Consider the following 10,122-nt stretch of genomic DNA (forward strand, 5'->3'; position numbering starts at 1 on the left):
ACTGGAATAATACATATGTATCATCAATATAGTAATTACTTCCATTTAGCCAAAAAATATACTTTTATATATTTTATTCAATTCCTTCCAAGTATTCACTATGGTATATTATTTGAGTCTAGACAGACACGGATGTAAACTACAACTTGACTGGTTGGTGGAGGGCAAATGGAATGTAAGATTCAACCCCCCTCCCCACACCAGTAATTTCGTACAGTCCCTTACTCATAAAAACCAAAGCACATACATAATAATGGTGATGGATGGTTATTACATAGTATCACAGTGGGACAACTTAGTTAACAAAACTTCTCTCCTTTCTCTTGTGGATGTGTTTCCCCTCTTCGTCTTTTCTCCTTCCTCCTTCCTTTCTACTATAAATTCTCTCCTGCTTCTCTCTGTCTGTCCCTCACTGTCTCTCTCTCAGAGTGCCTACCGTATGTTCACCACCAACACGTGTCTGAAGCATATGATCAGTAAGGTTCGTCGGGATGCTCACCACTTTGAGCGCTACCAGCACAACAGGGACCTGGTGGCTTTCCTCAACATGTTCGCCAACAAACAACTGGAGCTGCCCAGAGGCTGGGAGATGAAGCACGACCACACCGGCAAGGTGGGGACGACGCCCATATCAATCGGAGTGTCTCAAAGTCTCATATTCTATTAAAGGAGCTGTAAGCGACATTCACTGCCACTAAATGTCACACTAGAGCACCAGCATCTCAGACCAAAACAAATGGGAGCTACGGCGCACCAGACTCCATTGAGAAAAACTGTAATTTTACGTCACCGATTATTGTAAAACATACTTTATTCAAACTGGACAGAAACAAAATAAAACTTGCCAAAACCGGTTTTGTTAGTCTTTCCACTGTTCAACAATCACCAATTCTGGTTTGGAAAAAAAACAGCTCTCATCACAGATAAACAGTTTCACAGGAGGAACTCACATGCACTAATGTGCACATGCTGCCGGTGCGACTGTATAAACAAAATACAGAAGCTGTGATAACAACACAGGCAGAGGAAGTGTGATGTCATCCTCTGCTCAGGACGCCATTACTCCACTATATCTTTGTATAGCAAATAGTTTTTTGTTGCTATATTAATGTTCAGAATCTCATTTACAGAACCTTCAAGTCTTTAACTCATGTCAAAGGGTTTTGGATAGAGTACTGTTTTAAATTCAATTCAAGAGGTTGTAGACTTGTGCAGATACACATGCTCAACATTCAACAACATTTATTTATGTTATTTCGTACTTGTGTGTGTGTGTGTGTGTGTGTGTGTGTGTGTATATATATATGAAGAAATACATGAAATTTACTGTCAAAGAATGCAAAGAAATTTATACTGTTTAGTCCACTGTAGAAAAGGTTTCAATCGTAGTCATCTGGACACTGTTTTCAGATAATCTGTGTTACTTAAGCCCTGCCCTCAGGAAGGAAGGGATTAGCTACGATTGAAACCTTTTCTACGATGGAACATTCCTCGACGAATGAGGGACTACACCGTCCTCTTTAGTCCACTATAAACTTGACACTTGACAGTTTCTTGTTTGTGTGTGTACATATGCAGCCTTTTTTCGTGGACCATAACTGCCGTGCCACCACCTTCATTGACCCCCGGCTGCCTCTCCAGAGCTCTCGGCCCCCCCCAAGCCTCCTTGCTCACCGCCAACACCTGACCCGCCAACGCAGCCACAGTGCCGGGGAAGTCAGCCCACGACGACTGGTAGGACACACACACACACACACAGGGGTTTTAGGTATGTAGCTGACGTTCTTATCCTGGGAAACTTAGAGCAGATTGAGGCTCTTAAAACTTTAACAGGACATTATTTGTTGTTCCAACATTACACTTTGTGGTAACTGGACAGCTACTTTAACTGCTCGCTGTAGCTAACAGCTACATCACACAGTCACATGTTGTTTAGATGGATTAGAGGCCTCTTAACTAGCGTTTATGGCACATGATAACAAGACTCTCTTCTGAAACCAGAGGGGGAAAATAAAACATCCTCTTCCCCTCTTTCTGTAGGTGGTTGAAGACCCTCGTCACACCGGCCCACCCGTTCTGCCGCGGCCTTCCAGCACCTTCGCCTCTGCCAACAGGGGGCAGTGCCAAGATGTTGTGCCAGTAGGTCAGTATAAGCACAAACACGCACGCACACAACTCTTCAGAAATGATCAAATTTGACCTACATGAATGTGTCTGCTCTTCTTCTAGCTTACAACGACAAGATTGTGGCGTTTCTTCGACAACCAAACATCTTTGAGATTTTGCAGGAGAGACAGCCCGACTTTAACCGGAACCATTCACTCAGGTAAACACGGAACCATTCACTCAGGTAAACCCACACACACACCACACAATCTATACCCAAGGTACCTAACACAGAGTTTAGTATTTACTGTATGTGTATCGCTTCCACATGACTCAAAGCTACAGTCACTAGCATTTTTCTCAGTATAATCTTGCTATGACAACAGGGAGAAGGTGCAGCTGATCCGCACAGATGGAGGGTCAGCATTGGCCAGGCTGTCAGGTGATGCCGACCTTGTCATGCTGCTAAGGTGAGAGCTGCTTCCTTCCTCCCTTCTCTCATTTCTTCCATTCTTCCCCTCAATTTTTCATTCCCTCCCTGTTGTTTGCTTCCTTATGTCATTCCTCCTTTTTTCCTACTTACCGTTCTTTCTGTTTATTTCCCTTCCATATCTAATTGTATTAGTTGTGCATTACTTCTCCCCTTACCCCCCCTCTTTACTTCCTTGTTTCTTCCGTAATGTATTTCCTTCTTTTCTCTCTTATTTTCAACTTAAGTCACTTAATTCAATTTAGTTGATTCAATTTCTTCCTTGCTCTGTATCTCTCCTCCTCTCTCCTCTGCAGTCTGTTTGAAGATGAAGTAATGTCCTACGTGCCTCCTCACACCTTACTTCACCCCAGCTACTGTCAGTCACCTCGAGGATCCCCTGTCTCCTCCCCGCAGAACTCGCCTGGTAAGAGACCGAGAGACAAGTCACACACATACATTACATTGTATTGAAAATTGTCATTATGGCCAATACCTTTTATTATCATAAATATAAATATGATTGGGTTCAATCCCTGTGTTGGAATCCACCCAGCTGAATTAGCAAAACTGCAAGAGCTTCTATCCATTCTCCCAGTTGTTGTACTTTTACTTTTACTACCGTTATATACCGGAGTTGAAGAGAGTTGTCATCAGTTACTGGACAAGCACAATTACTGTAATAAATCTAAATTTGGTTGCCGATATGGTCGCTACAACACATATGAACAAATTATATCTGTCCAATTACACTGTGTCTCTACACTCCTTCACTGTCTCACAAAATCATATGAACCCTACTCTTATCACTATATTTTGTAAAATTGACTAGGACAAATTTATTTACAAGAAAACTATACACAAACAAACATGTAAAGATAAAATTCAAACTTAGCTTGACCTGGTCTGAAGACAAGACTCAGCCCTGTTTTCTCGCTATCATTGACCCTTCGCTAAGCACTGCTCCCCTTAGTTACTGTTGCTAGGCTGATATACCATTGAAATTCTTAATTTTTTAAACAATGGGTCCTTGATTACCTAACACAGCAACGGCAGATGGCCGCCCACCATTGAGTCTGGTTCTGTCCAAGATTTCTGCCTGTTAAAAGTTTTTTTCTTGCCACTGTCGCCAAATGCTTGCTCATGGTGGAATTTGTTGGGTCTCTGTAAATAATATTATAAAGAGTACGGTCTAAACCTGCTCTATAGGAAAAGTGCAATGAGGTAGCTTCTATTATGAATTGGCGTTATATAAATAAAACTGAATTGAATTGATTTCAGACAGAAGTAGACAAAAGCAGGCTTCTCATTTCTAGCCAGCGACCACCAAATTTTGTCAGCTGAAGTTATGTCCATAAGTTGGTTGAAAACGCTGTCTTCAGCTGATTGTTTTATGTTTCCAGCTGACTCATTTTAAAATGAGAGTCTTGTAAAAGGGGCACTTAATGGCTTGTGTATTTTTGTTTTTGGAAAGGCTCAAAAACAAGACTCCACCATCCAATTGCAAAATTGCAGTTTGCAGCCACCGATCGGATCACCCTCCCCTTCCAAGCATGTAGGAGAAACTACGGTGGCCGCAAAAGGCCATATCTAGAGCCAGTGTTTGGTTTATTCGTTCTGAACTACTGTAGAAACATGGCGGTGCAACATGGCGACCTCTGTGGTAGGGGACCCGCTCCCTCTGTAGATAAAAATGGCTTATTCTAAGGTAACGAAAACACAACAATTCTTATTTCCAAGCGATTATACACTAATGAAAACATACTTAAACAACTATAAATATTATATTCCATTTCTGCCAATAACTCCTCCAAAATTTTTTATTATTATTATTATTATAAATTTGAAAATCAGCAGAAAACATCAGTCAACAAAGTACCCTTCATGCTTCAGAAAGCTTAATTTCGTCATCACAACTCCATAGATGTCTTCAAATGTCTTCATTTGTCAAACGGTAGTCTGGGAAAGGCAGATCTGTAACTGATTTAACTAGAAAGAGACAAGGAAGGGAAAGTACGGACAAGAAAACTAATAAATTGAAACACTTAATCACAAAATAAGCCCTGGAATGCACAGACCTTCGCAGAATGCTGACATACTGTATGCTTGTGCAGTAAAGAAGTGTAATTTGATTTTTTCTTCACGCTTTCTCTCTGCCTGTAGGTACTCAGAGAGCTAATGCCAGAGCCCCAGCACCCTACAAGAGAGACTTTGAGGCCAAACTGCGCAACTTCTACAGGAAACTGGAAACTAAAGGCTACGGCCAAGGACCAGGGAAGCTTAAGTAGGTGGAATGTGTTTGTCTGAAGAGAGCAACCTTTCTTTTCTGTTTCTTTGTATTTGCCCGTGTGTTTGTGTCCCTCTGTCCACTCATTTGCTTGTGTGTGTTTCTCAGGTTGATCATACGTCGTGACCACCTGCTGGAAGATGCCTTCAACCAGATCATGTGCTATTCCCGTAAAGACCTGCAACGCAGCAAGCTCTACGTCAGCTTTGTCGGGGAGGAGGGGTGAGTATGTGGGAGAGGGGAGGGTAAGAGCAAGTATTGACACCCACAGCACACATGTGCATATTATGTCTATGGTTCATTTCCTGGACAATCTGGCTAATTTAACCTTTTTTGTTTTCATCAAAACAATAATTCACACAATAATAGACTCATCTTCTTTGATTAAAGTCAGGTTTGTGCAAACCAGTAAAAGTGTTCTATCATTGAACATAATTTAACATTTTAAACATATTTTTACAAAACGGAATGATCAATGGAATGACCATAATAATGGTAGTTTACAAACCAATTAACACTGTGTTAATTTCTGCATTATTAATCCACTAAACCTACTAAACATCACATTTAACTTAATCTAATTGGATAATACTGTATTTGCATCTTCATTCATCCATGTTTGGTAATGGTAATGTTGTTTGCAAGTTTAACTCCAAAAAGTTCCCCTTCCTTTTGCCTTTTTTTTTCAGACGGTAGCGTATTTTTTTCCCCTTGAACAGATTTTTAGGGGCATTTACTGAACTATGAAATAATGTATAGTTATTACACTATATTGTCAAATAAACACTCAATTTGCAACACAAAGCAAGCATTCAAGGGCACTTTAGCTCCAAGCTTTGTTAATTTCTGACCCGGCCTCTGTCATGCTGCTGCCGCACTTTCTCTCTCCCCCTCGTCTGCTGTAGAGAATATCGATAAATTATTGAGAATTATTTAATTTTGATGGAGTGTCTCTATTTTAACCGCCGCAGCTTTTCTAGCCTTTATGGCACTGGTTTAGTGGCCCAGGAAACTCACAGACCAATTGCATGCGTTGTAAATCATCTCACGTGATGCTACTCAGCCAATCAAATCACAGATCTTTTGAGCAGGTTAACAAGGGGGACAGATTTAGGTCATTTTGCTAACAAGAGGGATGCCACTCCCCCCTCAAATCGCCTACTGCTAAGTAGTGTCTGCAGAATAGTAAAATCACCACCATACTGACAACAATGCTTCTGCTTAATTTTGTCCACAAATGATTACAAACATATAATAAACATTCACTGTAGGCTTATGCCCACATCTAATGTGTGCTATCACATAGTAATTAACATAGTCAAAAAATAGCGTTATTGTCCATAGTCAACCACAATAAAGAAGAGTGTCAGATAATTGCTGATTATAGGGAAAGATACTGTATTTATCGGAGAAAGAGAAGAAAGAAAGAAGAGAGAGGGAGGGTGAAAAGAGGACAGAATGTTTTAGAAGGTAAGAAGAAGTGATTGACATAAGTATGTAGTAAGGATAAATCTGTGAGTGTGTGTGTGTGTTGCAGGTTGGACTACAGTGGACCTTCCAGAGAGTTCTTCTTCTTGGTTTCCAGGGAGTTGTTCAACCCTTATTATGGTCTGTTTGAGTACTCTGCTAATGACACCTACACTGTCCAGATCAGCCCCATGTCTGCCTTTGTAGACAATCACCACGAATGGTGAGATTTACTGTATACACACATGCGCGCACAAGAGACAATGTTGAAGATCAGATAATATCTTTAGTATCCTGATTACTTTTATGTGTGGTCATGTATGTGTGCATGTGTTTCAGGTTTCGGTTCAGTGGTCGTATTCTGGGTTTGGCTCTGATCCATCAGTACCTGCTGGATGCTTTCTTTACCAGGCCTTTCTATAAAGGCCTACTGCGCATGTATGTACTGTATGTGTAAACAATGCACAGATGCATGGACATGTATGCACAAACATATATTTTTTAAACTCATTTTACCTGCATATACAGTTGGATATGAGAGTGTTCTTGCACACATTTGCTTCTTCTCCTTAGCCAGTGTGTGTTTAATGTGAGCTGGAATACTACAGATTACACATGCATATATAAACCTATTCAATTAAGTCTCATTGCACTTTTCCTATAGAGCAGGTCTAGACAGCACTCTTTATAATATTATTTACCCAACAAATCCCACCATGAGCAAGCATTTGGCAATGCCCCGCTCCCCGCTGTGGAGAGAGGGAGAGAGGGAGGCACAATGCAAATATCACCTAGAATTTTTAAAATAGTAGAAATGTAATTGTAGTGTTAATATTAATAAATTAATAATAATACGAATGACAGCTATAGGAAAAATAATGTCAGTATTAGTAACAGAGCCAATAACAACAACTGTAGTAGCAGTTGTCGAGCAGGAACACAGGGGCAGCAAGTGGCCCACAACCACAGATCCAGACTCTGCAACTCTGGAGGCAGAAAGAGGAGAGAAACGAGAAAGCACAGAACTACGGGAGAGAGATGTTGAGTTAGTAACATGCAGTAATGGGATAAAAATGCATACAAATGGAGAGGGAGAGAAGGAGAGCGGAAAGTGGTGCATCATAAACCTACACACACAAATACTCTCTCTCATTTCCCACCATCTAGTCCCTGTGACCTGAGTGACCTGGAATATCTGGACGAGGAGTTTCACCAGTCTCTTCAGTGGATGAAGGACAACGACATAGAAGACATGTTGGACCTCACCTTCACCGTCAATGAAGAAGTCTTTGGACAGGTTAGACTCTTGACTGTGTGTATATTTCCAAAATGTATTTTATGTGGCAAGACCGAGAGAGCAAGAGGAAGGACTGTAATTAAGTCTGTTTTGCTTCCTCTTGAGGAAAAAAAGTGATGGAAAAGATCAGCAAAAGATCAATTTAGATTGTGTGTGTGTGTGTGTGTGTGTGTGTGTGTGTGTGTGTGTGTGTGTGTGTGTGTGTGTGTGTGTTCCCATAGATAACAGAAAGGGAGCTGAAGCCCGGCGGAGCCAACATCCCTGTCTCCGAGAAGAACAAGAAGGAATACATTGAGCGGATGGTGAAGTGGAGGATAGAGAGAGGAGTGGTGCAACAGACTGAAAGCCTGGTCAGAGGTTTCTACGAGGTATGGCTTAGTGTGACATAACTTTCACATGTTACATATATATAACACAATTTGTTCATCAAGTTCCTCGTACTTTGCTTTTTCCAAACTGTTGAATTTCTCTATCAAAATGTTCTGTACTCAGGGGCGATATATTTTGTGTGTGTATTTTCCAGGTGGTGGATGCCAGGCTGGTGTCGGTGTTTGATGCCAGGGAGCTGGAGCTGGTGATCGCAGGCACAGCTGAGATTGATTTATCAGACTGGAGGAACAACACAGAGTACAGAGGAGGTATGGAAGAAAAGACAAATGAATGGACTGTTTATCAGACTAAATTTATTTTAAACCTTTAAACTTTAATTTATTTACTGTATGTTTCTACAATAATAACGAGATCAAGGGAAAATATTTCCTCATGCAAACACAATACTTTTTTCTTCTTCTTTATTATTCAATCAATCTTATTTCACATGCACCCACTCCTCGGCCCTCATGTCACCAGGGAGCACTATAGTGCAATATAGGGAGGAAGGGCAGGACCCCCATACAGGGGTCTCTCTCTAGCCAATATGGCTGGCCTGTTCCTGTCTCGGGGGGGGCTGCCAGAAAACACACCTGCTGTGAGTGGGTATTCTGAGCCATGCAACTGCCTCTGGAGAGAATCCCCTCAAACATGCGTGATGCTGTTTTTCCAGATTCTTGTCTCTGTTGTGTTCTTTGCTGCTGCAATGGCCTCCTTTTCCCTCTGACTCATGGGAGTCTCATCTAATCATAGATGCCAGATCTCAGACAGCTCTGAGTTCAGTTTAAACAGAAATTTTTTGGGTTGAAGGGTCGACTGAGCTTGATTCCCTTGGGTTCGAGCTCTTGTAATTCAACATCAACATGATCCTATTGCCAAAATTACATGACATGACGTATTATGTTTAGGTTACCATGACAACCATATTGTGATCCGGTGGTTCTGGGCAGCAGTGGAGAGGTTCAACAATGAACAAAGACTACGGCTCCTGCAGGTAGGCATGTGTGTGTGTGTGATAGAGAGACTGAAAGAGGGTTGTTATTTATTCAGCTTTTGAGGTAAAGTGTAAAAGTGATATTTGCCAGCTCTGTCTTAGTCTTCTTATTCTCTTTTTCCTTCTCTGTCTTCTCTCCCTCCTTCCCCTCTGTCTCTTCAGTTTGTGACAGGGACATCCAGTATTCCCTATGAGGGCTTTGCTTCTCTGCGAGGCAGCAACGGACCCCGCAGGTTCTGTGTGGAGAAATGGGGGAAGGTCACCTCACTGCCCAGGTAAACACAGGAAGAAACTATAGCACAAATCTCATCATGGTTTTATTTTGGTCACAATTTCATGGCGTCATAATTTTTACTGTGATTTTGGAGTCCACTTAAAATACAAATGATCAAAAATGAAAAGAATTTAATGACATTTTTCCACATGTAGACAGAATGTATATGTATGTATATATGTGTATATGTATATATATATATGTATATGTATATATGTATATGTTCAATTCAGTTTTATTTATATAGCGCCAATTCATAACAGAAGTTATCTCATTGCACTTTTCTTATAGAGCAGGTTTAGACCGTACACTTTATAATATTATTTACAGAGACCCAACAAATCCATGAGCAAGCATTTGGCGACAGTGGCGACAGAATTTTTAAATTTAATTTTTTTAAATTTTAAAATAGTAATAATGTAATATAATAATAATAATAATAATACGAATGACAGCTATAGGAATAATAATGACAGTAATAGTAACAAAGCCAATAACAACAATTGCAGGAACACTGGGGCAGCAAGTGGCCCACAACCACAGATCCAGTCTCTGCAGCTCCGGAGGTAAAAATACCTGCTGAAAGCGACAGAAGGAGAGAGGAGAGAAACGAGAAAGCACAGAACTACAGGAGAGAGAAGATGTCGAGTTTGTAACATGCAGTAATGGGATAAATGCATATAGATGGAGAGCGAGAGGAGAGAGGAAAGAGGTGCATCATGGGAAGTCTTCCAGCAGTCTAGCCCTATAGCAGCATAACTAAGGGATGGACCAGGGCTCACGCAAGCCAGCCCTAACTATAAGCTTTATCATAGAGGAAAGTCTTAAGCCTACTCTTAAATGTGGAGATGGTGTCTGC

At 41.0% G+C, this 10,122-nt stretch overlaps 1 protein-coding gene across 6 annotated transcripts in view; it reads left to right on the plus strand.

The window, feature by feature from the left end:
* Positions 1 to 10,122, plus strand: part of hecw2b (HECT, C2 and WW domain containing E3 ubiquitin protein ligase 2b) — a 61,951-nt gene that overhangs the window by 45,666 nt on the left and 6,163 nt on the right. For all 6 annotated transcript variants that reach the window (XR_006377075.1, XM_044188377.1, XM_044188380.1 and 3 more), the window contains 15 exons: positions 428 to 613; positions 1,579 to 1,734; positions 2,041 to 2,143; positions 2,230 to 2,326; positions 2,493 to 2,576; positions 2,893 to 3,002; positions 4,739 to 4,859; positions 4,971 to 5,084; positions 6,400 to 6,552; positions 6,669 to 6,767; positions 7,497 to 7,626; positions 7,848 to 7,994; positions 8,150 to 8,264; positions 8,904 to 8,989; positions 9,152 to 9,264. Coding sequence is in view for 5 of the 6 variants with exons in the window: in XM_044188377.1 (XP_044044312.1) it covers positions 428 to 613; positions 1,579 to 1,734; positions 2,041 to 2,143; positions 2,230 to 2,326; positions 2,493 to 2,576; positions 2,893 to 3,002; positions 4,739 to 4,859; positions 4,971 to 5,084; positions 6,400 to 6,552; positions 6,669 to 6,767; positions 7,497 to 7,626; positions 7,848 to 7,994; positions 8,150 to 8,264; positions 8,904 to 8,989; positions 9,152 to 9,264 (1,814 nt within the window). In the remaining variant the exon portion in view is untranslated. The remainder of the gene's footprint in view (positions 1 to 427; positions 614 to 1,578; positions 1,735 to 2,040; positions 2,144 to 2,229; positions 2,327 to 2,492; positions 2,577 to 2,892; positions 3,003 to 4,738; positions 4,860 to 4,970; positions 5,085 to 6,399; positions 6,553 to 6,668; positions 6,768 to 7,496; positions 7,627 to 7,847; positions 7,995 to 8,149; positions 8,265 to 8,903; positions 8,990 to 9,151; positions 9,265 to 10,122) is intronic.

This window comes from Siniperca chuatsi, linkage group LG24 (genome assembly GCF_020085105.1).
Source record: "Siniperca chuatsi isolate FFG_IHB_CAS linkage group LG24, ASM2008510v1, whole genome shotgun sequence".
NCBI classification, from domain to species: Eukaryota; Metazoa; Chordata; class Actinopteri; order Centrarchiformes; family Sinipercidae; genus Siniperca; species Siniperca chuatsi.